Source organism: Phocoena phocoena, chromosome 6 (assembly GCF_963924675.1).
Source record: "Phocoena phocoena chromosome 6, mPhoPho1.1, whole genome shotgun sequence".
NCBI classification, from domain to species: domain Eukaryota; kingdom Metazoa; phylum Chordata; class Mammalia; order Artiodactyla; family Phocoenidae; genus Phocoena; species Phocoena phocoena.
In genome coordinates this window covers 23987369-24014541 of record NC_089224.1, presented here as the reverse complement: position 1 = coordinate 24014541, position 27173 = coordinate 23987369, and the positions used below count along the sequence as shown (strand labels likewise).

Genomic DNA, 27173 nt, shown 5'->3' with positions numbered 1-27173 from the left:
TTGGCAACTATGGAACCTCCCAGCCTTCAGGTCTTCTTCCTGCCCAAGAGCTCCTCATCTAAGCCTGTGTGGTCTCATGTCCACAGCATAAGGTGGGTCAGGGCAACACAACTGCAATGAAACAGAAACCAGCCACCTGCACCCATCAGTCACCAGAGACCTTCACTTGAAATTATAATGTCAAACATCACAATGTATATGAGGAAAATAAAGCACGTGGAAGAGAAAAAAAACATAAACAAATGAAAAAACTGACCATGGAGGAAAGACATATGAGGCAAATAACTGTATCCTTTAAACAACAAAAAAGAGCAATCAGAGAATATGAAAATGGATAGGAAAGCTTTTAACAATTAGTACCAACCAAGTTATCGAGGTTTTAACACTTAAGTTTGCAAGTGGGGTGAGTAAAAGCTGCATTATCTGGGCAAAACCACCCAGAGGCTGGCATTGGCTCCAATGGGGACAGCACAGAACTGGGCATGGCAGCTGTCAATCCCCTTGCATAAACAGCCTCCATCAGGCACTGCAAAAATGCCCATCTCCCTGAGGTAGGACAGCAGAAAGTCAAGGGCATTTGCGATCAATCAGACTCAAGTCTGAAGTGTGACCTGGCACAGCGACTGAGCCTCCTGCAGCTCAGATTTCTCATCTGTACAATAGGGCTCCCACTCCTCACCTCACAAGTTGGCTGTGATGGTAAAGAAAGGCAAAGGGCCTTGCTAAGACTGAGGACATAGCAGGATCTGGTCACTTCTCATCCTGGCTCCCTCCTGGACAGCTCACCTCTTGCAGATCCCAGGCACACACGGTGCCATCTGACGACATGGCGCACACCATGGACTTCTCCCGCCCATCAAACCAGTACTCTTCGGTTGAGATGTAGGCCAGCTCATCTATCTGTCCTGAAAGAGAACACAGACTTGCCTTAAGCACAAACATGGATGCCTGGGATGTGAACATTCAACTTAGTGAAGGGGAGGCAGGCAAGTCATTCCTTTTCTCTCTCAGGAGCATGACAGGTGCTGATTCTGGGGACAGTGGTGGACAGAAAGAGCTGGGACTTCAGACTTACAATTTGGGTATCATGCCTAGGACTGCCTACCACCCACCAGCCATGTTACTGTGAACAACAGTTACAACATCCTTATCTCTTAGTTTCTGTTTCTTTCTACTCTGAAATAGATGTAATGATCTCTGTTAGGATCAAATGATAACAGAGGTATAGAACATAGCAGAGTATGTCCTCATTATGTGGCATTTTCCAACTAATTTGCTGAAAAACCAAATCCCTGGAGATCTGACCAGGGAAAGAGTGGGAATGCACAGTTGCCACCTTCCCCACCCCATACCTTTGTGCCCAGCAATGGCTTTGCAGATAAAGTCCTTCTCTGGCCACCCAGATTCCATTTGGAACTCCAGCTCGGATCAGCAGAGATAGTACTGTTTCCATGTCTGTGTGCCCAGGGTCATCTGGGAGGCTTTACAGGAGGACCAGTGTCTCAGACACAGCTGCCTGAAACAAAGACTCCACAGTCCCAGGCAGAACAGGAGTCATTAGAAGGTGTTTTGGCATCAGTAGGCCTAGCTTTGATTCCCAGCTTCACCATCTACTAGCTTGGACAACTCACTTTGCCTATGTAGGCCTCAGTTTCCTCCACCGTTAAATGGGGATAATGATATGACACTGAATTAGTGCTCACCACATGTCAGGAATAGGTGCTTTTTGTGTTTCCAGTCAATCTATATAACAACCCCATGAAGTAGGTCCTCATCTCCATTTTAGATATGAGAGAGGGGTTAAACAACGAACCTAGGGTCATGCAGCCTTGGTCATGCAACTGGAACTCAAGAGTCTGCATTTTTTTGAAGCCTCCAACTATTGTTGAACTTCAATTTTGTCAGCCCTTTATGCATTTTGTTGCTTTGTTATTAGGTCCATATACATTTATAATTTTTTAGATCTTCTTGATGGATTGATCTGTTTATTATTATAAAATATCCTTCTTTGTCCCTAGTAACACTTTTTGTCTTAAATTTTATTTTGTCTGTTATTAGCATAGTCATTCTAGCTCTCTCTTGGTTGCTGTTTGCATGGTATATGTTTCCATTCTATTATTTTCAACCTGTATCTTTGAATCCAAAATGTGTCTATTGTAAAGAGCATATACTTGGATATTTTTAATCCCTTCTGCCAATCTCTGCCTTTTCATTGGAGTGTTTAATCCATATATATTTAATACAACTGATAAGATAGGATTTACATATGTCATTTTGCTTATTTCTATGCATTTTTCCTTCTATTCCTCTGGTACTGCCTTCTTTTGTATTAAGTATTTTCTTGTGTCCTATTCCCTTGTCATTTCTTCAACTGTATATTCTTTTAATTCTTAGTGGTTGCCTTGGGGATTACCGGATAAAATCTTAATTTATGACAATCTAGTTTTGATTAATATCAAGTTAATAGTATCAAAAAACTTAGCTCCTGTGTAGCTCCATTTTATGCCCCTCTCATTCATGCTGTTGTCATACAAATTACTTCTTCATACATTATGTACCTAATGGAGAGTCACAATTATTGTTTTATGCAGTTGTCCTTTAAATCACATAGGAAAAAAGGAGTTACAAACAATTCATTTATTTTGCCTTTTATATACACCCATGTGGTTACTTTACTGGTGCTACTTCTTCTACTTCTTCACATGGATTCAAGTTCCTGTCTAATGTCCTTTCATATCAATCTGAAAGACTCTCTTTAGTATTTTTTGTAGGGCATGTCTACTAGCAACAAATTCTTAGAGCTTTTGTTAATCTGGGAATGTCTTCATTTTCTCCGTCATTTTGCTAGATATAGAATTCTTGATGACAATCTTTTTCTTCCCACACCTTCAATACATCAGCCCACTCCTTTTTGGGCTGCATGGTTTTTTATGAGAAATCAACCATTAATCTCATTGGGGTTGTCCTGTACATGATGAGTTGCTTCTCTCTTGATGCTTTCAAGATTCTGTCTTTGGCTTTCAAGTTGGATTATAAAGTGTCTCGAAATGGAACTCCTTTGACTTTATCCTACTTGCAGCTCACTGAGCTTCTGGATGTGCAAATTAACATTTTTCATCAAATTTGGGAAGTTTTCAGCCATATCTTTAAATACTTTCTACTTTCTTTCTCCTCTCATCTGGAACTCCCTATTATTTGTTGCTTGCATGCTTGATGGTATCCCACAGGTCTCTTAGGCACTATTCATTTTTCTTCATCTTTAGCTTCATTGTGTTCCTCAGACTGGATAATCTCAACTGACCTATATTCCAGTTTACTGATTCTTTCTTCTGCCTGCTCAAATCTGCTCTTGAATTTTTAATTTGATATTGTACTTTCCTACTCCATAATTTCTGTTTAGTTAGTTTTTATAATTTCTCTTTATTAATATTCTCTATTAATGAGACACTGTTCTCATACTTCCCTTTAATTCTTTTCACATGGTTTCCTCTAGTTCTTTGCACATACTGAAATAGTTGATTTAAAGTCTTTGTCTAGTAAGTCTGATGCCTGGGCTTCCTTGGGGACAGTCTCTATTGTTTGCTTTGTTTCCTGCATATTAGCCACACTTTGTATCTTTGCATGACTTATAACTTCTGTTGAAAACTGAACATTTTAAATAACATAATGTAGAACTCTGGAAATCTGATTCTACCCCACCCCTGTTTTATTATAGCTGTTATTATTTTTTGTTTGTTTAGTGGAGTAACTCTAAAAAGTTTCTGAACTCTGAAAGTCTGTATTCTTTGTTATGTAGGGCCACTTATGTCTCTGTTCAGTTAAATTAATGTGCAGTAATGAGAGAACAGAGATTTCCTAAATTTCTGGAACCACTAAATTTCCTAGTCATTGCCAAATGCTCTATGTGCAGGTTGGGGCATGTGTTCAACACTCAGCCAGGCAGTTGACTTCTCTGTCTTAGTCTTCACTTCCTGCTTCCACGGAACCTCAAGGTTAACCAGAGGTAAAAGTTTAGAGCCCTTTTATATCTTCCCTGAGTTAGCACACAGCCCTGCATAAGCACTTGGCCTTCTAGATTCCTAGGAATGTGTTGGAGCTTTCCAAAACCCCTAAGGACATCACATTCCCAGTTTTCCTTTTAAACTCTTTGGTTGGCCTATTGTTTCCTTAACTATCATTCATCAACTCTGATTAAAGACTAATTAAAAAGTTAATCAGGGCTTCCCTGGTGGTGCAGTGGTTGAGAGTCTGCCTGCCAATGCAGGGGACATGGGTTCATGCCCCGGTCCGGGAAGATCCCACATGCTGCGGAGCAGCTGGGCCTGTGAGCCATGGCTGCTGAGCCTGCGTGTCCGGAGCCTGTGCTCCACAACGGGAGGGGCCACAACAGTGAAAGGCCTGTGTACCGCAAAAAAAAAAAAAAAAAAGTTAATCAATTCTCTTTAGTTGTCTTGACAGATGCCCCAAGGTAAAGGTTTTTCACATTGGGTGAACTTCAAGCAAGGTAAAATAAAGACAGCTTACATGTGAGCTCTTCCAGGAAACACCAGACAGGTTGAACAATGACAATTCTCTGGGAATAAGGCTTTGAAGAATCTCTAATCCCATTCTTACCCTTCCAGTGACTGCAGCTCCTGGTTTCACTGTGATTGTGAACTGTTGGTATTCAAGGCTAACACAAAGCTGGAAGGTTGTTATGGGAACAGAGCAAGTGAACACTTGCTGCTCTTACTGAGAATAAGCCATTTTTTTCTTGAATAAACACTTCCCAGACTACTGTAAGTCTCTGGTTAATTTCCAGAGTTCTGTAAAAGTTGATTTTGACAATTTATGCCAGTTTTCTCATTGCTTTTATGGAACAGAAAATTTTCAGAAGTCATTAATCCACCATTTTCCAAGAGTCTGCATCCTTAACTTGTATGTATCAATAACTACTGACAATTCTATGATAGCAACTCGCTTATAAGGCTGTTGAAGATAAAACATTAGCTCATCCACACTATGGAGAATACTGAATCCCCACCTAGTCTGTGGACCCCAAAGTGAGTGAGACATGGCCCTTGCCCTACGAGTACTCTCAGCTGGTGGTTAGGAGGATAAGTAAAACTAAAATTCCGGAGAGAAATGCTAAGTTTCAGAAGGGGCAGCCTATTAGTGCCATGGAAGTAAAACACAAGGAGAGTGAACATCTGGGAGAGGATTAAGGAGGCCCCGTGGACACAGGCTTTCAAAATTTACAGTCACCAGAGTTGATACAGCATCAGAGGACTCCAGTCATATCTCACAGAGGAGAAAAATGAGGCTGGGTGGGAAATAAGTAGCTCACAGCCCATGGTCTTAATAAGTACAATGCAAAGAGTTTCTCTCCATTCAAAGCCTGTACACTCACTGAGCACCTATGTGTCAGGCTCTGTACTAGGCACTAGTGACCTCTAACACACTGGGAAGGATCCAGTGCTTATGTCGGATATGGGTTTTCCTGTCCTCACTGAAACCCTGTTCCTTCTACCAGAAGTAGCATACTCACAGCCTGCAGGCAGAATGGGCATCCAGATTACCTTGTCTGGCCTGCATAGGATTGGCCTACTTGAACTAGCTGTCAATACTTAAAAATCAAGAGATTTCACATACAAATTAGGTAAAAGAAGAAGATCTCTAGCTATACTGAAATCAAATTCTCACCTGGAAAAATTTATCTGGGGCCACACAGAACGGTACTCCTCAGACAAGAATGAGCTTTCAGGGAATTCCCTGGTGGTCCAGTGGTTAGGACTCTGTGCTTTCACTGATGAGGGCCTGGGTTCGATCCCTGGTTGGGGAGCTAGGATCCTGCAAGCCGCATGGCACAGCCAAAAAAATAAAAGAATGAGCTTTCAGCTCCACCATGGCCTTCACCATCCCTTTTATCTCTTGGACTAAGAGGCTGAGTATCAGCTGCCTCACATCATCATTCTTACGTTGTTGACTTTCTTTTAGTTGAAATAAACAGAAAGGGAAATTTCTTGTACCCATATCTCAACCTAAACAGTGTGAAAATAAAAGCTAGACTAAGAAGATAATATGGTTTAAGAAAAAGGGGGGATAACATTTCTTTGTGGAAGTGAAATCTATTTCTACATATTTAAGGCCATTATACATCAAACCATAAGTAGGAACCATAACCAATATTCAGAAGAAATAAAACCAAGTGATTTGACCAAAAAAAGGGCAGACTGTCAACAAGGCTGAAGTGTGCACATGAGTAAAGTATGAGATAAGCCTCTGAAATACAAGGATGTATCAAGTGAAAAAACACCATGGCACCAAAACCTTTCAGAAAGCAATTAACAGCAAAACAATCTACTGTACACAAACAAAATATATATATATATATTTTTTTTTTTTTGCTTAAACAAAAGCAAATATTTGCAATTTTACTTTTAACCAAAAATCTAACGCATGGTGTGTTAAAGAGATGGCAGAATTTAAAAGGTCATGAAGCATTTTAAAGAAGTAACTTGCAGTGTTTTAAATTAGAATTATAGAGTACATATTAAAAACATATGACCGGTTAACCATGTTCATTACTGTGTCCGTAAGAGTTTCTATGGGCCTGGAGAGTTTTGGGGCCTAGTACCCATGACAGATACAACATTAGAAATGACACGTGCATGTGACGATGCTCCTGGAATGCTGTTGCAGTTGTCCCAGTTCCAGAAACATAAACCCAGTGTTTTTTATATAAACATAGATCAAGGATACCATACCAAAGAATGACTGTAGGCTAAAAAGAGTTTAGCACCAAAAACTATAAAATAGTAATGAACCGAAAACCCATTCATGACTTGGCTTGCAGACAGCTGAAGAATCTGCTTGAGGAACCTGGAGGTACACACAATATGGTAACACATGCATACATGTGGGGGTTAGGTGATAAGCTGCTCAAGAGATTTTATGAACTGCTGAAAGAAATATATTACTTATGTTACTCAAAGGGAAATTCCTACCCCAGCTTATCAGTAAAGATGAGAACAAAGACTAGGGTTTAGGGTTGGCATCCTACCCATTTCAACTGTGAGAATTGCCCTCCAAGGGCTTCCACAAATAGTTACACCAATCTATGAGTCAACTCATTTATTTCTAGTGACACAGTGTCTTTGAGAATCACATTTGGCAAGACATTCTCTTGTCCACTTATCTACAGAGAAATCAATTTCCAGAATTGAATGTTCTATGTAGAGTACATTCCCCAAATTGTAGAGATAAAGACTGAAATCCAGTAAAAGTTCCCTTACTTTAAAATTGACTAGAGATTAACATCATTTTTCTAATTAGTATGATTAGCAATAAAAAAAATGAATAAAAAGCAACAAAGAGAACAGTGCTGTATGATACTGAAAACTAAATATGGCAAGATTGGCATTCCACAATTCTCAAATTTATCAATTCACAGTTATTATAAAAATAAAAACCATCAAGCAAAGATTCCCTCCATGTTTGGAGGAAACTTCATGTGAACAGTTGTTTTCCATAAGGAAAGACTAAAACTAAATGTAGCTCCTAGTTGATATCAAGGCTATATAGTCTCTCCTATATACTACAAGAGGCAGAAGATCTGACACTTACCCCTTGGGACAAAAGAAAAGATGTCAGTTTCCAAAGGAGGAATGAACAGAAAAGAAAAATTTAATAATTTAATTATTAAAATATTTTTTATTATCTACTTTTAATTTTTTGAATTTTATTTAAGTTCTAATATCAAACACGCTTATATAACTATGTTGTTACACCAAAGTTGAAATCAAATAAAAGTGGTTCATTTGTCTATTGATTTTTCTATCAGCCAGCTGCATTCAAGTTGCTGTACATTTCTGCCCCTGAGTTTGGCACCCCCACCTACATCAACCTCCACTTGATTAACAAAATTGCTTATATTTCAATACACTATAAAAAAAGTCTCACATCCCCAACTAGGGAGGAGTTTCCTGCTGGTAAGGGCTGTGGATTGTCCCTTCTTGTCTACTTAGCAGAAACGCAGCGAGTGCTGAAAAGTACACCCCTCTCTCCTTTGAGGGATACTCTCCTGAGCAGGCCTGGCTCTTCCTCCACTCACCTCCACAGTTCCTTGGTCCTTGAAGCCTCATTCCAGACCTAGAAGAGTATCTGGTCAGTCAACATGCAATTAGTGCCTAGCCTGCCAGGCCCTGTGGAGGGGACAGAGAGCTAAATGAGACCCAGTGCTTGCACTCAAGAACACTCACCGTGGGGAGTTAGAGACAAATTCAGACAATCAAATAAAACACACCAAATAATGAATGACAAAGGAGAGAATGACCAACTCAGTTGGAGCCAAGGGGTTCAGAAGTAATTACTGATCAACTCCTGAAGGATGAGCAGTTATCCTCTAAGAAAACGGCTGAAGTATTTCAGGGAGAGAAAGATCCACTTGGGCAAAGATTCAGAAGTATGAAAAAGATGATGAGTAGGTTGCCTTAATCAGAACATAGAGAAAGGAGCTGGAGACAGGCTTAGACCAACTCTTGGAAGTCAGAAGGGCAAAAACAGTGAGAACTGTGAATGGAAAAGTGGCAAGTCAAACTGTGTTTTAGGCTGCTATGAGAAGGAAGGATTTGGAGACTTCCCTGGTGGTCCAATGGTTAAGAATCCGCCTTCCAATGCAGGGGGCATGGGTTGGATACCTGGTCGGGGAACTAAGATCCCACATGCTGGGGCAACTAAGCCCATGAGTGCTCTAGAGCCTGTGTGCCACAACTAGACAGCCCGTGCACCGCAACGGAAGATCCCACGTGCCACAACAAAGATCCTGTGTGCTGCAAATAAGACCCGATGCAGCAAAATAAAGAAATAAATATTTTTTTTAAAAAAAGACTCTGAACTTCCACTGTAAGGGGCATGGGTTGGATCCCTGGTTGGGGAAGTAAGATCCTGTAAGCCACGTGGTAGGGCCAATTAAAAAAAAAAAAAAGAGCGAGAAGGAAGAACTGGAAACGAGGGCAGAGCAGCAGGACCCATAAGAAGGCTGCTGCAATGGAGTAAATTAAGGCTCTGGCTAAAGGGATGTCCCAGAGATGGTGAAGGAACAGAACTGCTACCTGGGGAGGGCACACAGGCCCTATTCCCACAAACTGCTCTCTGCAGAAGTATCTGGAAGAGATTCAGGTGGCCCTGGGAAGGGATCAGAGTACCCTGCCTCCCCCTCCCTCAGGCCCACACCTGCATCCTGGAACTTCTTGGCCTCTCCAGCTGGGCCACCCTGGATTCTGGAGCCTATACAGCTTCAGTAGAAACCACTCTGGAGCTTTCTGTGGCCCAGACCTACTGAGGGTCCCATCCAGATGCGTGGCTTTCCAGGCCCTGGCAGAAATAACAACCATCCTATCTGAGCCCAGGTTCCTACTTCCACAGTCCTCACTCACCCAAAATCAAAGTTTCTCAGTCCTTAAGAAATCTTTTTGGCTAGTAGGAATGTAAAGTTGATATTTTGCAATAATCAAACCAAGTAAGAAGATTTCCGCATTCTGTTTTTCTATAGTTCCCGGTTCAAAACCCAATTGAGATGTTCTTACTTCCCTAACATAAAATTATAGTATGTAATATAGCCTGCAAAATGGGTATTACCCACCTTGGAGAATGCCTCTGTTAGATGCTGATCTTCATGATGACACTGTGAGGCAGGGTTTATTGACCTCATTTTACCTAACAGGGAAACCAGAACCTGGAGAAGTTGCTGCTATCAAAGGGTAAACGGCACCTCCCTTTCAAAATCTGCTGGGAGACAACCTGGGTGACCTCAGCCAATGCACTCACGGCACGATACTCACTTTCCCTATTGGTAAAAATGGGGATAACAACGCAGTATTTTACTTGATACATTTAAGTTATAATTACACAATTCAGGTAAGGGTCTGTTTATTAATCTTTTTGTAAAATGATATAATAATGTATTTTAAAAGTAAAGAAATTCATTTACTCAACAAACATTTACTTAGAGTACACGAAATATCAAGCCATACGCTGAGTGTATACACACAGTGATCATACAGTGGTTATACACACAGCGATGCAAGAGACAAAAGAATGAGTCTAGCGGGGGTCGGGGGTGGGGGGGAAGCAAACATTTAACAAGTACAGTATGTGATCATTTAGTTACAGTTGTGCTGCGTAAGAGCACAGAGGAGGAAGAGCTCGGAACACCACAGGGGCAGAAGCGCTGATCAGACTAATGCACTAAACAGGCACTTAGGGCGCACAGCCAGTACAGTTCGACTGGCTGGGAAGGGACAGGCGGAGCCCGCAGGAGGAGGTGCCACTCACGGGGAGAGCACGGCTTTCCAGGCAGGCCTCAGAAGGGAAATTCCAGAATATTCCAGAAGAGGTGGGGATCCCTAGGCCAATCTTAGGGGTGAACCCTGTTCACAGGTGCCCAGTGCAAGCCAACCGCGCAGGAGCTCTGGACACACCGACAGACGGAGGGACGGAGGGACGGAGGGATAAGAGGCTTTCAGAGAGACCCCTTCATAGGTCGCCGAGGTCGCCACCCCGGGGGCCAAAAGCGCCCTCTGCAGATCGCGGATTCAGGGCCGTCCGACGCCCCCTCCCAGATTTGGGAAACTGAGGCTCCGAGGGGATGGACCGACCGTGGACACGCCAGTGTCCACGAGCCCAGCCCTGCCTCCCGCCTGGGACAGGACGCGCTACCCTGTCCACCTGGGCGACGCAGAGCATGTCCCGGGCCTCCAAAAACACATGCAGCAGCTCGTGCAAAGCCATCTGCGGCTCCACAGCGCCCGCCCCCATGGCTGCCTGGGTCGGGCTACGCCTTTGCTGCGCTTGCGCCCCCGCAGCCCGAGCCCCGCCCGCTCGCTTAATCCTCGCCCAGCCTCCGCGCTTCCTTTCGGAACACCCACTTCTATTAATCCGCTCACCAGCCCCACTTCTACTTGGCCTCAGACTGGCTTCTGCCCTTGTCCTGACATCTGAGACCCTTGCCCACCCCCTTATACTGACATTCATCCTCGTTCTGACCTTCGCCCTGACCCTCATGCGGGACCTCGTGGTGCCCCTGAACCCAGCACCTTCCGAGCCCTTGCCCTGGTGGCGGCCCTTATCCAGACCTTGATCCTCTTCCTCAACCTCGCCCTAATCATCACCCTTGACTTCATTAGCATCTGACATCTACCATACTCCTGTTCCTACCCTCACCTGACCCTGACTCACCCTAGTACACACCTTCATCCTGAGCTTTGCCCTAGCCCCGACCCTGGCCTTCACAATCACATTCAGAATGACCCTCAGCCTCCGTCTTACACTGGCATTGGCCCTTGCCCAAGCCCTGGCCCTAACCTGATACCTCCCTCATCATGGCTCCTGCCCAGGCTCTCACCCTACCTAGCCTTAGCCCCGACCCTGGTTTTGGTCGTGGCCCTGGCCAAGATCAGATCAGAGTTAGTGTAAGGGTGAAGGTCACGATCAAGCTCAATGTCACAGCAGCCAGAGTCACAGTCAGGATGAGGGTAAGATCAGGGACAGAGTGATTAAGATCAGAATCAGAGTGAGGGTGAGTGTCCAATTCAAGGTAAAATTCTATGTCAGGTTAAGGATCAAGATAAGAGAATGGTCAGGGTCATGGTGTCAGAATCAGGTTCAAGGACAAGGTCACTATAAGGGAAATTTTAGATCCAGGGTTCGGTTCAAGATCAGTGTGAGAGCCAAGGTTAGGATCAGGTTGAGGCTCCATTAGAGAGGATCAGTGAGAGGATGAATGTCAGGATTAGGATGATGGTTATTGTCAGGGTGAAAGTAAGATTGAAAGCTGGATTCAAGTTGACAGTGGATGTCCAGTTCCGTGTAGGATTCAGGGTCAAGGTGAGGGTGAGGTTGATGTTCAGGATTAGAGTCAGTGTCAAGTTCAGGGTCAAGATCAATGTGAGGTAATGTCAGGGTCAGGATGAGCATGATGTTCATTGTGAAGGTCAAGGTCAATTAAAAGTCAAGGTGGGTTCCTTTTCTATTGCTGCTGGAAGGAATTAAGTCCTCCTCCTCCAACTCTCCCTCCCCCCAACCCCATTACATTGGCCCAATCTGCATAATCCAGGATACTCTTTCCATCTCAAAGTCTGTACCCTTAAATCACATTTGCAAAGTCCCTTTTGTGTGTAAGGCAATGTATTCACAGGTTAGGACATGGGCATCTTTGGCGGGGGGCACATTATTCTGCTTACCACAGAGGGTCAGAGTTTGGTTTATAGTCAAAATCAAGTTCAAGGTTAAGTTTCAAAGTGAGGCTGGGTCAAGATGAAGGTGACGATCAGGCTGAGGATGAGCCATCATAATAATGAAAGTCAGAGTCAGTGTGAAGTTCAATTTCAGGGTCAGGGTCTAGATCAGGTTCAAGGTCATGATGGGATTAGGGTGTCAACAGTGACAGCCAAGTGTGAGTCCATGTTCTGTGTGAGGCTCAGCATTAGGATGAGGACCCAGGTCAGGGTGAAATGGAGGTCTAGGTCAAGATGAGTGTCAGGATCAGGATCATGGTCAGGCTTGGGGTGCAGACTAGTTTCAGGTTGAGTGTACAGTGTAGTTCAGCATCAAGGCACAAGTTCAAGGACGGGGTGGGTCAGTATGATGGTCCTTGTCAAGGTGAGGATTCAGTCTAGGGGCAGAGTGAAGTTGAGGGTCAGAATCAGATTGAAGGTGGTGAGTATCTCATTTATCACAGTATTCACAATCAGTGTGAGAGAAGCTGTCATTGTCAAAGATAAGTCAAGTTCAGGGCAAGTGTGAGGGACATGTTAACCATCAGGATCATAATGAGCATCAAGGTAAGAGGAATGTCAATTAGAGACTCGGGGTTAAGGTGAAGATGAGAGCCAAGTTCATGGACAAGGTTTAGTTCTAAGTCAAACTGGGTCAGAGTTTGGGTGAGGGTCAGAGTCAATGCCAAGATCAAAGCCAGGCATGGGTGGGGAAGGGGCTGGCAAAGAATTAAGGGTGAGAGTCTATGTCAGGGTCAGGGTGATAGGGTCAGGTTAAGTGTAAGGTTTAGCTATGGTCAAGGTGAGGGTCAATGTCAGGGTGGAGTAAGCTTTAGTCTTTGTGAGTGGAACTGGCTGAGGGTCAGTGGTCAGGGTTTGGGTACGGACTTGCATTCATACGGAGGTAAGAGACACCAGAAACTGAGCTAGACTGAAGCTTAGAATCTACAGATGTGGCTGGACAAACAGGCAGAGGCCAGATCCTTAAAACACCTCTAAAGACATATGAGACACTCAGACTCTTCCCTGAAAGCAACTGGAGTTTACTGTGCTTTGCCCTCTAAGAGCTTGGAGGGCAGTGACTGTGGCACTGTTAGTCACCTCTGTGACTGCAGTGCTTATAGAATTCTATCCACATGAGCACAAAATGAATATTTTAAGAATAAAAGATTGCTAAGAATAAGTTTCTCTGATTTATCTGTTTTTATCTATCTGTGAACCAATACCACATTGCTTATTTATTACAGCCCTATGATAGTCTTGGTATCTGATAGGGTAAGTCCTTTCATCATTTTTTTTTTTTTGCCTTTTCTTCTGCTTCTGCCTCCTCTTAACCCTTTCATTTCCACATATATTTTAGAATTGGCTTACCAAATTATTTAATAAGAAAAACAAGAGCCAGTTCAGATTGTATTGGGATTTACTGAATTAACAAATGAGTTCCAGGAATGTCTGTCTTCTTATTTGCCCAGTATCTCTGAGTAAAGAGGAGGCCCATGTGGTCCAGGCTCACCCGTATCCTGAGGGTGATGTTGGTAAACCAGCTTAAGGTGTGGAGGGTCACTTATTGGGTCCCCAACTTGAGCCATTCCTGGGTCCTGATTTCTGCCAACTCACCTCCAAAAGGGAGCTCTGTCACATGAAGCACCTAGCAATCCCCCAAGAGTAAAGTAGCCACGAATGGGGCCACTTTCCCATTGACCACAGAAAGCAAGGGCCAGGGGATGATGCTACCTTAGCCACTTCCCTCAACTGGAAAGGAAGAGGGGCATACATCACGTAGAACTACCGGGGGGTTTTATAATAAATCTCAAAAGTGAACTAGTGTTTAATGTCTCTGAGAACAAAATCAACCCAAACTTTCCTTCCCACTTGGATTTCCAACATGAGGACATCCTAAACTCAGTGCTCCCCCAAATGGCTCTACCAGGACTGACCCTGACCAGGAAGGCAGCAACTAGAGAACCAGCCCCATGGCAGGCATGACAGCGGAACTCACTGCCTCCTTCTGATGGATCTGTTACCAGCACACAGATGGGAGGCCGACAGCACAGGCTGAGGGTCCCCTCTGCTGAGGCTGGATGGCCTGGCCAGGAGCAGGACCACTGTGGTCGAATCAGGCCGGAGCAGAAGAACAAGAGGCCTGGCTTGTCCTGGGGAGGGAAGGGGGGGACACACCGGTGGGGTCTGGCCCAACGTCTCAGCCCTCCAGGATGAAGGGCCGAATCAACTCTGGGTTCAACAGCGACTCCTCGAGAGGCCGGTCCACGTGGAAGTCATGGATGTGGGGGGGTCCTGGGGGGGCCTTGAGGGCAGGTCCCCCTGGGCGCTGAGGAATCGGCAGCTCCGAGGGGTGGGCAGGCAGGGGAGCTGTGAAGAAGTACTGGTGCAGGAGGGCCTGAGGGTAGCAAGCAAGGGGCAGCAAAAGGAAACTGGTCACCTCCCCGTCCCAGCTTCAGCCACTTCCCGCCGAGGAGGAGATGTGAATATTGCCCTGAAGAGTATTTTTCCTTCATCTGCTCATCGTTCAGGTGACTCCAACACCTCGGAGTGCTCACTGTTTGAGCACTGCTCCAGACACAGGAGATGCAGCGGTAAACAGAACAAAGAGCTCTGCCTGCAAGTTTTCCACAAAGTGAGGGGTGGGGGTAATAAACACGATAAAGAAGTAAGACAAACAGTGCATCAAATGATCAGTGCTGTGGGAAAGAGAAAAGTATGAGGTGGGGATGAGGAATACTGGAGGGGCTGCAGGCCTGAAGAATGGTGAGGGGAGGCCCTTGGGAGGTGGCGTTCAAGCAGAGACCTGAAAGGTGAATGAGTGAGGCCTAGGGACAGAAATGCACAGACCCCCAGAACATGGGTGATCCCTGGGGCCCGAGGGGAGTGAGCAAGGGGAATGGGAGCTGGCAGAGTCACAGAGGTCATGGCCCCAAATGTGTGATGCCTGTGGGCCACTAGGACCTGGCTTCTCCTCTGAGGGGATCCCCAGGAGGGCCCTGCAGGTGAGGATACGACAGCCTACCTGGACAAGGTCCCTCTGCCACGTGGAGGAGAGACTAAATGGGCAGGAGAAGCATATTCTGGAAGGCGATTGGTGGGGGGGTGGTGGTGCTTAGATTGGAGGCAGCAGCAGGGGGCTGAGAGGTGGTCAGTTGGCCTCAGTACACTCTGAAGGTGCTGCTGACATGGGAACTCGCCAGGGCCATGTGTAAACACACGCTGCTAGTGCCAAGGGCAGGGAGGGGAGGCTGCCATGAGGCCAGATGGCCAGGTACACCCGACAGAGGCCCTCACACCATCAGCCATCAGCCCATGGTCCTCCCCTCCTCCCCTGCCTTCCAGCCACAACCCACCCCTCCTGGGTCCTCCTCTCCAGGCTTCTGCTCATCATTTCTCTTGCAAAAACAACTCCCCATGCTTAAACCTGCCCTTCTCCAGGAAGCCTTGCATGACCCCAAAGTCAGTCCCAACAACCCTCCCCTCGGCTCCCACAGACTGACAGCCCTGCCTCACCACAGGGTGGAGACCCCACAGGCACAAGTCATGTCTGTTCACTCTGGATCAGGGTCCAGGACAATGCTCAGCACGTGCCACATGCTAGTAAATTCTTGTTGAAGGAATGAAGGGATGAAGAAGCGAGTCACCAATAACCTGAGACTCGTTCTTCTGCGAGGTGTGCATGCCCTTCTAATGGGCCACCCCTGGCCACCTGCCCTCTAGGGTCCCCTCTAGGATCCACTCAGGAGAGGCACACCTGCCCTGCACCCTCCTACCCCTGGCTCCAGGGGTTCTGGTCCCAGCCCATCACAGGTTCTGAGAATCTCAACCTGCTGGGTCAAAAGGGCACAGACGAGGAGGGTCAGGGCAACGGGTGTCACCCTACCTGGGAGGCTGCAATGCGCTGGCGTGGAGGGTAGAGGAGGAAATGCCCCAGCAGGTCCAAGGCCTGGGGAGAGGCATCGGGCAGTACCTCCTCCAGGGGCATGGGAGCCTGCTCCTTGAAGGAGATCTTGTTGTAGTCAGGCAGGTCCTTGATCTCCTGGAGGAGAAGGGGGTCCATCAGGGCCGGCACCCACACCGCCAGCCCCCTTAGGTGTCAGTTCTCGCTCCCTGTCACCAACCTGCTCCCATTCACTCATCACTCCCCCATCCATGCACCCCTGCTCACATGTCACTCATGACATCACGTGCTCACTCAGTCCTTCAGTCCTTCCTCCACATCTCAGGCGCCTGCTCCATGCCCTGCTCGGTCTGAATGCGTGTGTGCTGGGGACGGGTGGGAAGGGATAGGGCTTGGGCCCTGGCCCTCCCACCTCCAGCAGGGCAGGGGTGGAGGAGATCCCACGCTGGGCCAGGACCGAGGTCCGGGAAGTCAGGGAGGCATGGGGCCACGAGAGAGAAGGTGCGGGTCAGGGGAGTCACTAGCTACTGGGGTAATAGAAGCCACCCGCCCCCACCCCTCCCCATTGTAGGCCCCTGCAAACCGGCCAGACTTGAGGACTGGGGGTGCCCAAGATTCGAAGCACACAGCAAAGCTGTTCAATGTCATTCTCCCCTGGGAAAAGGGGGGACCCGTTCAACAGCTCCCCCAGGATGCAGCCCACAGCCCTGCAGATACAGAACCCAAACAACTCAGAGATCTCACACCATGGAAACAGATCTCCCCACACCAGCACCCACACCTCACACTGCGGTCAAGATACCCACAAAGTAGACTTCAGGCTTCATAGCTAAGGATACAGATCCCCAAACAGTCAAAGACTTCAAGTCTAGAACACAGAGCATATCCCCCTCTCTAAACAGCTCTCAGGCCTCAACTCTGGAACACACATCAACCCCTCAACAGTTCTGAGACTTCTCAGAGCCTCACATTCTGGGACACACTGCCACCTCCTCCCATTCTGGGGCAGACTCCAAAACGGCCCCCAAATCTCAAACTCTTAGGCATATACAAACCATCCTACCCCAAATAAAGGTTCAGGGCCTTCATATCCAGGGACCCAGGCCTCTAGATAGCTCAGGAATATTGCAACCTGGGATATCACCCCCTGCATAGCAGCTTAGATGCCCCATGCCTCAGACCACCTCCCCGACCTCAGCCCAGAAGCTTCCTACTGGGACAACCACTCTGATCCCACTTGACCCCTCCCAGCTCAAAACTGTCAAGGGGAGGAACACTGATCCCAAACTCCTCAGAGATACTCTAACCAGGGGAGACACCCCCATGGCAACCTAGAGCTCACGGCAGGAAAACCCCCAAATGGCTTAGAGACCTCAATGCCCAGGAGGAAAAGGTGACCCAACGACCCACATTTCCCCTTGCCCAGCCCATAGGAGTCTCACCACAGGTCGACACCCTGATCATACTGGCGGGCACCATACAGGAGCTCAGGGGCTCGGTACCACCTGTGAGAGGAGGGCAGGTGGTCACAGCCAGGTCACCGGTCTGTCAGGAAGCTGCCTTGGAAGGTCATCCTGGCCCCCACACCAGCCCCAAGAGCACTGTTTGGACAGAGGGTTAAGAAGCACCTCTTCCTAGCAGGAGGGTTGGGGCCTGTCTATTGCTAGGTCCTGCTTGGGAACTGGTCCTCCCTACCTGGTGGCCACCTGGTGTGTGTAGAGACGGCTGCCATCTGGGGAAAAGACCCGGGCAAGGCCAAAGTCCGCTATCTTGAGCTGGCCCGAGGCACTGATAAGCAGGTTGGCTGGTTTCAGGTCCTGAGAGCACCAAAAGAGGCATCAGTTCCTCCAGAGCCCCCACAGGACCTCGGGATAGGAGGGCTTGGCAGGCTGGGCACCCAGGTCAGCACAAGACCAGACCTCCTCCAGGGCCCCAGCCCTGGCCTCCTACCCATAGGCCCTGCCCCCTCTGTCCCTTTTCTAACCATGCCCTTCATCAAGGGCTGGCCTACCCACAGCCCAGCCACCACCACCCCAGGTCCCACCCCAGCCCATGCTGGAACTGACTCGATGCACAATGTTGTTGGCATGGCAGAAGGCGACCCCCTTGAGCAGCATCTGCAGGTAGCTCTTGACCTGCGCCTGGGCCAGCGGCCTCTGGGCGTGGCGCACCACCTCAGCCAGATCTGACAGCATGAACTCGAAGGCCAGCACGAAGCCTGCGCCATGCGGGAACACGGCCTTCAGCTGTACCACCTGCAAGCGGGGCATCCCATCAGCCACCAGTCTCACATGGCTCAGACTCTCTCTGGGACCCTCAGCCCTTGCACCAACAGAGGACCAGGCAGGCAGAGATGGTGGCATGAGATCTGAGCTCAGAATCAGGGAGCTTGGTGATCTCTTGCTTCCCTCTCCCAGGAGAAGGCAAGTCCCTACTCTAATGCTCCAGTAAACACTCAGGGAAAAGGAGGTCTAAGAAAGGCGACTTAGGGCAGTGTCTGGTCCCCCATCCAGCCCACGAACTGGAAAATCACCTGGAAACACACACACACAGGTGATCACAACTCCCAGCAGTGGGAGAGCAGGAGACATGTCATATATACTTCCTGAGGGCCCACAAGGTCACAAGGGCAGGCTGCACAGTAGTGAACAGCAGCAAGGGCTGGTGGGTCCTGAAGGACTTTAAGGAGTTCAGGGGACAAATGACTGACAAATGACCAAACAACAAACATATAGGGTATTTTGATGAAGATTCTGATGAAGAAAGAAGAGAAGGCATCTGGGAAGGAGCTCTGGGCCAGGGGACAGCAAACACAAGGCCCAGAGGCAAGAACAGGAAGGAGGCTCCTCTGTTCTGCACTCCTGGAGTCTAGACAGTGCTTATCATGGGAGAGACACTTAAGAAGTTGTGAATGAATGAAAAAAGAGGCTGGAGTCGGGTGGAAGCAGATGGTGACAGTTCTTTCAGAGTGAAGAGAAGCCTCTGGAGCTTTTCAAGCCAGGGAGTGGATGATTTTATGTACATTTTTTGACTGTGGAGTGGAGGCAGTGGCGGGGGGGCGGCCGGGGGGGCAGGGGAGCCTGCTGTAGTTGTTCTGATGAGAGGTGAGGATGGCCTGGGCCAGGGTAAGATCTGGAGTGTTTTAAAGATAGACTCTTCAGGACTGCTGAGGCACAGGAAATGGGACAGTATCACCAGCTTCCTATGGGCCCTCCACCTCTCCCACACACAAGCTGTCAGCAAAGCCCTTTTACTTTCCTCAAAAAACAAGAATGGCCATATTGCTATTTTTCTGATGTTGAGGGTAGTAGACACTCATTTTACAGATTGGGACAAACAAATACATTCAGATAATACCCAAAATTATAATGAAAAAAAAACAGCAAAAGAAAAACCCTATCACCTATAGTCAACCTTAGGAGTCTATTCCACCAGACTTTACAAGAGACATGGCACACACAGACATGTATTCATATATATATACAAAATATTTTCATACAAAACCAAGATGACACATGCAGTTTTATAACATGCTTGTGTCACCCAATATATCAAGGACATCTCCAGAGAATAAGAAACAAGTCAGAGTATCACCCACCCTTAGGTGGGTGGACCTACCCTTGTCACTCCCCAGGAAGTTAAGCACATCCTCTACTCAGGACATGGACAAGAAAGAATACCACAAAGAGAATGAAACTGGGTGTGTGAGGTGTCTCTCTTCGTGTGCCCACAGCCCCTCCCAGGCCTGTCACAGCACAAACCACGCCAGATGGGCGCTGTAGCCTTTGTCCATCTCCCCTACCACACTTCAGTTCTCAAGAGCAGGGTAGGGGCTGGTTTCTGTGTTGCCAGTGGCCAGTAGAGGGTAGAGTCTATGGGAGGCCCCAATGTTAAACCGTCCTGATTCTGCGATCAGACCTGGGCCAAAGCCTCCACAGACAAGTGGAACAAGCTGAGCACCCATAAGCTGGTGGCTGTGCCTCCTCCCCTGGCCTGAAATAGGGAGAGCCTGAATGTGCCTTGCGGAGCAGAGGACAAAACTCAGAAGGATAATATACATAAAGCAGTTAACCTGGCATGCAGAACATAACAGGAGCTCAATAGGTGGCAATTATTATCTTCAGAAATCACTAAGTGTTTTGAGAAAAAAAAGGGTTAGTTAGTGAATGAGCGAAGGAGTACGCCAAGAAATACGTGAGTGAACAAGAGGGAATGAATGAGTGAAGTAATTGGGTGAATAAGGGTGAACAACAAGTGGAGAAGAAAGGGAGTGAGTGAGGGGTGAGGAAGCAAATGAGTGAACAGAGTGACTGCAGGACCTCAGAGTGGGAGTGAATGGAGGAGGGCGGGAACCAGCACCTCAGAACACCAGCCCCACTCACATACTGACTGTCCTCGATCTCCTGCAAGGCCTTGATTTCCCGCAGGGCCTGGCTGGGGATGCCATCCTCCAGCCGCCGCAGGGCCACCTTCTTGAGGGCAACGATCTCTCCAGTCTGTTTGGGACAAGACGCAGACACTGCAGTCCCATCCCCGGCTGGAAAAGGGGATGCGACGCTGAGGCCTGAGGCCCTCGTGGGGGTGGGACGCGCCCCCCACCCCGTGCTGGAGGGAAATCAGGGCTAGCAGGCGCAGCGCTGAGCAAACAGCTCAGAGACATCCACGCCACGCTCCTAGGGGGCACTCTCCGGAAGAAAGCACCGCTGGTAGCTGGCCGCAACATGGACGCCCTCCACTCAAGAGAGCAAAAGAGGGGGGAGCACGCCACGAAAAGCTGCGGGGAGGCAGGAGCCCAAGCGTGGGTCGGGAAAATGGGTAGATCTCAATGGAACCGAAGGAGGAAGGGCTGGGTGCTCACCTCCACGTGCTTGGCCTTGAAGACGATGCCGTGCGCGCCCTCCCCAATGCGGCCCAAGATGCAGTACTGCTCCATAGCCCTCTGCCAGACACCCGGACCCTCCGCAATCACAGCCCCTCCCCGGCACCCGTACCTTTCCGCATTAGCCCGCCCTGCCTCCCGCGCCCAGAGGCGGCTGCCTAGCAACGGCGCAGGAAAGAGCGCAGAGGCCGGGAGGCCGAGGGCAGCTACAGGCGGCGTCCGGGCCTGTCTGCGCCTTCCCCTAGGCCCTCGCCATCACGCCTCAGTGAGCTTCATTCGGCGGAAATCACCCGTGCGCAGACCGTGCCAGCGGGAGCGACACCCACCGCCGACCCCTCACGGCACTGCCGGACGTCACGTGACGAGTGACGCCAGGTTACGCAGAGGGGCGGGGGCATGCAGCCTGGGAGCAAGGCGGAACAGCCTTGGAAGCGGGCTACCTAGGCGGGAGGGTGGAGCCACTCTCCGGGGTGGAGGCGGGGCACTCAGCGAGGCGGGCGGGGCAATCAGCTGGGCGAGCGGGGCACGGGGCGGGGCCGAACAGCCGGGAGCGGGACCACGGCGCCGAGGTCGCGGCCAAAAGGTGACGGGGTGGGGTCGCCTCCTCGGGCAGGCCAGGGTACCCTCGCCCCCATACCTAGAGGTGCAAGTTTCCACCTGTGAGAACCTACAGGTGCCATTTCCACCTATGAGCCCCAAAGCCAATGATGATTGAAGCGAGACGGGTTCGGGTCTGCATTGTGGAGGGAGCGTCAGTTGGCAACATGTAAAGACAACGTTTAAAAAGTACAAACTCTGACCCGGAAAGTCCATGTCTAAGGGCTTCTCATGAGGAAACATTTGGAGGAATTTGCAGCCAGAGTGATTTTTAAGAAGTTCATGCCATGAAAGGATGTTGACAAAAAACACAATTAGCTTTTTTTTTTTTTTTGCGGTACGCGGGCCTCTCACTGTTGTTGCCTCTCCCATTGCAGAGCACAGGCTCCGGACGCGCAGGCTCAGCGACCATGGCTCACAGGCCCAACCGCTCCGTGGCATGTGGGATCTTCCCGGACCGGAGCACGAACCCGTGTCCCCTACATGGGCAGGCGGACTCTCAACCACTGCACCACCAGGGAAGCCCACAGTTAGCTTTTTAAACTTCTGAAAAGGTGCTCAATCTCATACACAATGAGATAAATGTAAAATAATCTACAATTTTCCATCTTTGGGATAGCTAAAGATCTCAGATCTAACAGTCCATTTAATCTTGAAGAGGCAGCAATGAGTAGTGGCGTGAAGCAAGATCTTAATTCCCTGCCCAGGAATTGAACCTGGGTAGACTGGATGAAAACCAGGAATCCTAGCAACCACACCCCTTGGCTCTTGCCCCCTGTGAAAAATGCATTTCTCATGGAGGCAAAACTGTAAAAACAGGTACAAAGTTTATTATTAGAGACACAGCACAACAACAACAAGTGAGAGAGCACACAGAGAAACAGTTTGTTTAGTTAAGGCAGGAGCAAGGCAGAAATGCACACCTGGAGACAAAGAGTGTGGGCGTCCTCCCTAATGAGGAGGAGCGCAGTAAAGAGGAGGTTAAGTCATTTATATAGGGCAGTTCTTCTGGGTTTTTGTGTACCTTTGGCCAATTATCTGGTTTCTTTTTCCACACCTGACCTGCCCTAGGACCCTCCCCAACATGCGTGTGCAACTTTTTTCCAAGATGGATTTCAGCCCAGAGGCCTGTGGGATGGCCTTAGCATCACATATTATGGGGTGGTGCCCCCTCCCTTTTGACCCCCAACGAGACTTTATGCACATGTGCCCCAAGAGTGGGAAATGTATGACCCCTTGATCGTTTAACAGGGTTTAGTCCCACTCTGTCCCTGCAATAAAAATGTCCAGTGTCCAGTTATTTATCCTATTTCTGTTGCTGGTTTTTATACTGCAGTGCAGATCTCAAAATATAGACAGGAGTCCAGTCATAAATATGTAGTCCTGGAGCCCATTTATCTCTTGCTTCAGGAAATGTAAACAGGGGGCTGGTTATGAATGTCTGGCCTGGAGCACATCTTCTTCTCACCCCAGGAAGAGCAAGCAGGAGGCCAGCTGTAAATGTCTAGCCTGGAGCCCATCTATTTCCTGCCTTACATTGGCCATGCTGTGGGAAAACAGGAGCTTTCATATATTTCTGAAGCGTTGGCAATGCTCATCAAATTACAACTGCATATCCCCTTGGACCCAGCAAGGTCTCTTCTAGAAGTACCTCCTACAGATATATTGCACACAGCGAAATGACATGTTCAAAGTTATTCATTGAAGCATAGTTTGAATAGCAAAAGATTAGAAACACCATAGATGTCAATCAATAGGAGACTGTCTAAATTCTGATACACCCATCAAATGGAAAATTATGCTCACTACCTTAAAAATGAACAAGGTTGCTTTTTTATTACAGTAATCGGAAGATTTCTAAGATGTTTTGTTAATTTAGAAAGGCAAGATGAACAACAGAGCATATAGAGTACCACTAGCCGCATAAAAAGAAAAGAAGAAAAGAATATAAAGAATGAATTTTTGTGCATTACAGGATATCTGGAAAATACTCAAGATTTCATGACTGTGCTTACTTGGTGAAGGGACTGGGAGGGTTGCAGACAGGGTAGGAGACAGATGTTTCACTGGGGCTCTTTGTATTCTTTGAGATGTGAACTGTATTATTTACTAATTCTTAAAATATGTAAGAATTTTCAGGCTCAGAAATTCTACTTTGTTCTAACAACTTCAGAAGAAGGCCTTAATGTCCATACAAAGATGTTCACCCTGTTTGATGATGGCAGAGGCCAGACAATAACCCAAATATCCCATGGAAGAGTGGCTGAATAAGTTATGAGAGTAACTTAGAATGACATGCTTTACAGCTATTATAAATGGTGAGGGTAGACACAGTGGTGGAATTGGAAAGGATGGTCTTCAAAAAATAGTACGGGTCATTTGAAAAGTCATATGAGGAAGAAATGTCTATTGACCTAAATCTCAAATCATAAATGAAAATTGATTCCAGATGGACTGCATACCTAAATATAAAAGGTAAACAATGAAGCTCTTAGAAGAAAACATGATCTCTTAATGACTTTGGGTTAGGTAAGGATTTTCTAAATTAGGTTACAGAAAATACTAAAAGGGAAATAAAAATTAAAAGTCGGACTTCGTCATTAGTAAGAACATCTGTTCATCAAAAGAAACCATTTAGAGAGTGAAAAGCAAAGCCACAAAATGGGACGTGGTATTGTAACACATGTATCTGACAAAGCACTCATATCCAGAACTTATAAAGAACTCTTACAAAATCATAAAGAAGAAGCAAACCTTCAGAAAAATTGGCAAAACCTGTGATAGACACTTCACAAAATGTGACATCCAAATGGCCCATAACCATTTGAAAAGGTCTGTGCTAACTCCACTAGTCATCAGGAAATTTCAAATCAAAACCATAATACAATATTACTGTAATCACCAGAATCATTCCACTCCTAGGAATTTAACTTGGCAGAAATGTGTATATATATATATATATTCACCAGAAACACACAAGAATATGCATAGCAGCACTCTTTTTAATAGTCCAAACCTGGAAACAACCCCAAAGTCTATAGTAGAATAAATAAATAAATTGTGGGATTTTTACCTAATGGAGTGCTACACGGTAATGAGAATAAACAAAGCATAACTACTAGCAACAACATGGATGAATCCCAAACACAATGTTCAGCAAAGAAACTTGACACAAAATAATGTAAAATGGTGCTTCTGCTATGGAAAAAAATATAGCAGTTACTCACAAATTAAAAATAGAATTACTCTTTGATCCAGTAATTCCACTTCTGGGTATATATCAAAAGAATTAACAGCAGGATCTTGAAGAGATATTTGCACACCCATTTTCATAGTAACACTGTTCACAATAGGCAAGAGGAGGAAGCAACCCAAGTGTCCATAGACAGAGAAATGAATAAACAAAATGCAGTATATACATGCAATGGAATACTATTCATTCTTAAAAAGGAAGAAAATTCTGACACATTCTACAATGTGAATGAACCTTGAGGACATTTTGCTAAGTGAAATAAGCAGGTCACAAAAAGAAAAATGCTGTATGATTCCACTTATATGAAATATGTAGAGAAGTCAAATTTATATCAACAGAAATTAGATTGATGGTTGCTGAGGCCTGGAGGGAGGACGAAATGAGGTGCTGTTTTTTAATGAGTACAGAGTTTCAGTTTTACAAGATGAAAACTTCTGGATATTGGTTGCACAATACTGTAAATATACTTAACACTATTGAACTGTACACTTAGAAATAGTTCAAATGGTAAATTTTATGTGTTCTTTTCCACAATTAAAACTATTTAAATAAAAAAAATTAAAAATAAACAGAATATGAAGGGCTGGTAGGAAAATAACAGTAGATCTAACATTTAGGAGAGGGGAAAAGGGCAAGGCTGAAAAATAATATTTGAATAAATAATGACTGGAAGCTTCACAAATTTGGGGAAAGGTATAACCTACAGATTCAAGAAGCTGAGTAAGAATAAGCCCCCAAACATCATAATGCCCAGAAACAGCATAATCAAATTACTGAAAACTAAAGGGAAAAAAAGCAAAAAAAAAAAAAAAAAACCAAAACCAAAAAAAAAAACCTTCCTGAACGCATCCATAGAGAGATGACACATTGCCTCCTGGGGCAGAATGTCTCTAATTCCTGTGATTTCTCATTAGAAGCCATGGAGGCCAGAAGGAAATAGCACAACATTTTTCAAGTGCTAAGAGAAAGGAACTGTGAACAGAATTCTATATCCAGGGAGAATATCCTACAGAAATGAAAGTGAAATGAAGACACTCTCAGATGAAGGAAAACTGAGTGAATTTGTTGCCAGCAGACTTAATTTGAAAATTGCTAAAGGAAGTTCTTGAGACAGAAGGGGAATGATAACAGAAGGAAGCAGGGAATGTCAAGAGTGAAAAAGAAGAATAGAAAGGGTTAATATTTGGTGAGGATATTAGATTATTCTCCACTGAGGTTTTAAAAATTGCTTGATACTGAAAAACAAAAATAAATTATAGCGTTGTTTGAAGTAGTTCTCAATGTATTCAGATAACATTTAAAACAAACAATATTTAAAACAGAAAGCAAGAAACTGCTAAAAAATCAGGATACAAAATTAATGCAGAGATTCCTTGCATTCCTATACACTAATGATGAAAACTCTGAAAGAGAAATTAAGGAAACACTCCCATTTACCATTGCAACAAAAAGAATAAAATACCTAGGAATAAACCTACCTAAGGAGACAAAAGACCTGTATGCAGAAAACTATAAGACACTGATGAAAGAAATTAAAGATGATACAAACAGAAGGAGAGATATACCATGTCCTTGGATTAGAAGAATCAACATTGTGAAAATGACTATACTACCCAAAACAATCTACACATTCAATGCAATCCATGTCAAACTACCAATGGCATTTTTCATAGAACTAGAACAAAAAAATTCACGATTTGTATGGAAACACAAAAGATCCCGAATAGCCAAAGTAATCTTGAGACAGAAAAACGGAGCTAGACCAGCCCCTCCCAGCAGGAAACTTGCACAAACCTCATAGATAATCTCATCCACCAGAGGGCAGACAGCAGAAGGAAGAAAAACTACAATCCTGCAGCCTGTGGAACAAAAACCACATTCACAGAAAGATAGACAACATGAAAAGTCAGAGGGCTATGTACCAGATGAAGGAACAAGATAAAACCCCAGGAAAACAACTAAATGAAGTGGAAATAGGCAACCTTCCAGAAAAAGAATTCAGAATAATGACAGTGAAGATGATCAAGGACTTGGGAAAAAGAATGGAGGCAAAGATTGAGAAGATGCAAGAGATGTTTAACAAAGACCTAGAAGAATTAAAGGACAAACAAACAGAGATGAACAATGCAGTAACTGAAATGAAAAATACACTAGAAGGAATCAATAGCAGAAAAACTGAGGCAGAAAAATGGTGAGTGACCTGGAAGACAGCATGGTGGAATTCACTGCTGTGGAACAGAATAAAGAATAAAGAATGAAAAGAAATGAAGACAGCCTAAGAGACCT

General features: G+C 46.2%; 2 protein-coding genes across 3 annotated transcripts in view; both read right to left on the bottom strand.

The window, feature by feature from the left end:
* Positions 1-10797, bottom strand: part of FBXW12 (F-box and WD repeat domain containing 12) — a 35157-nt gene extending 24360 nt beyond the window's left edge. Inside the window, 4 exon segments of the mRNA XM_065879862.1 lie at positions 780-905; positions 1353-1516; positions 8093-8130; positions 10699-10797. Of these exon segments, the coding sequence (XP_065735934.1) occupies positions 780-905; positions 1353-1516; positions 8093-8130; positions 10699-10797 (427 nt within the window).
* Positions 10798-13660: 2863 nt separating this feature from the next.
* On the bottom strand, positions 13661-21334 carry CDK20 (cyclin dependent kinase 20). 2 transcript variants are annotated; one of them, XM_065878828.1, is made up of 8 exons: positions 21017-21334; positions 20541-20654; positions 18225-18413; positions 17854-17975; positions 17601-17663; positions 16742-16865; positions 16141-16296; positions 13661-14652 (listed from the first exon to the last, which is right to left on the bottom strand). In XM_065878828.1, exons 1-8 carry the CDS (start codon positions 21089-21091, stop codon positions 14455-14457), a joined length of 1041 nt encoding a protein of 346 aa, XP_065734900.1. In that variant the 5' UTR covers positions 21092-21334; the 3' UTR covers positions 13661-14454. The 2 variants fall into 2 exon arrangements, with proteins under 2 accessions (XP_065734900.1, XP_065734902.1); XM_065878830.1 differs by lacking the exon at positions 17601-17663 and having other exon boundaries at positions 14455-14652; positions 21017-21091.
* Positions 21335-27173: the final 5839 nt, after the last annotated feature.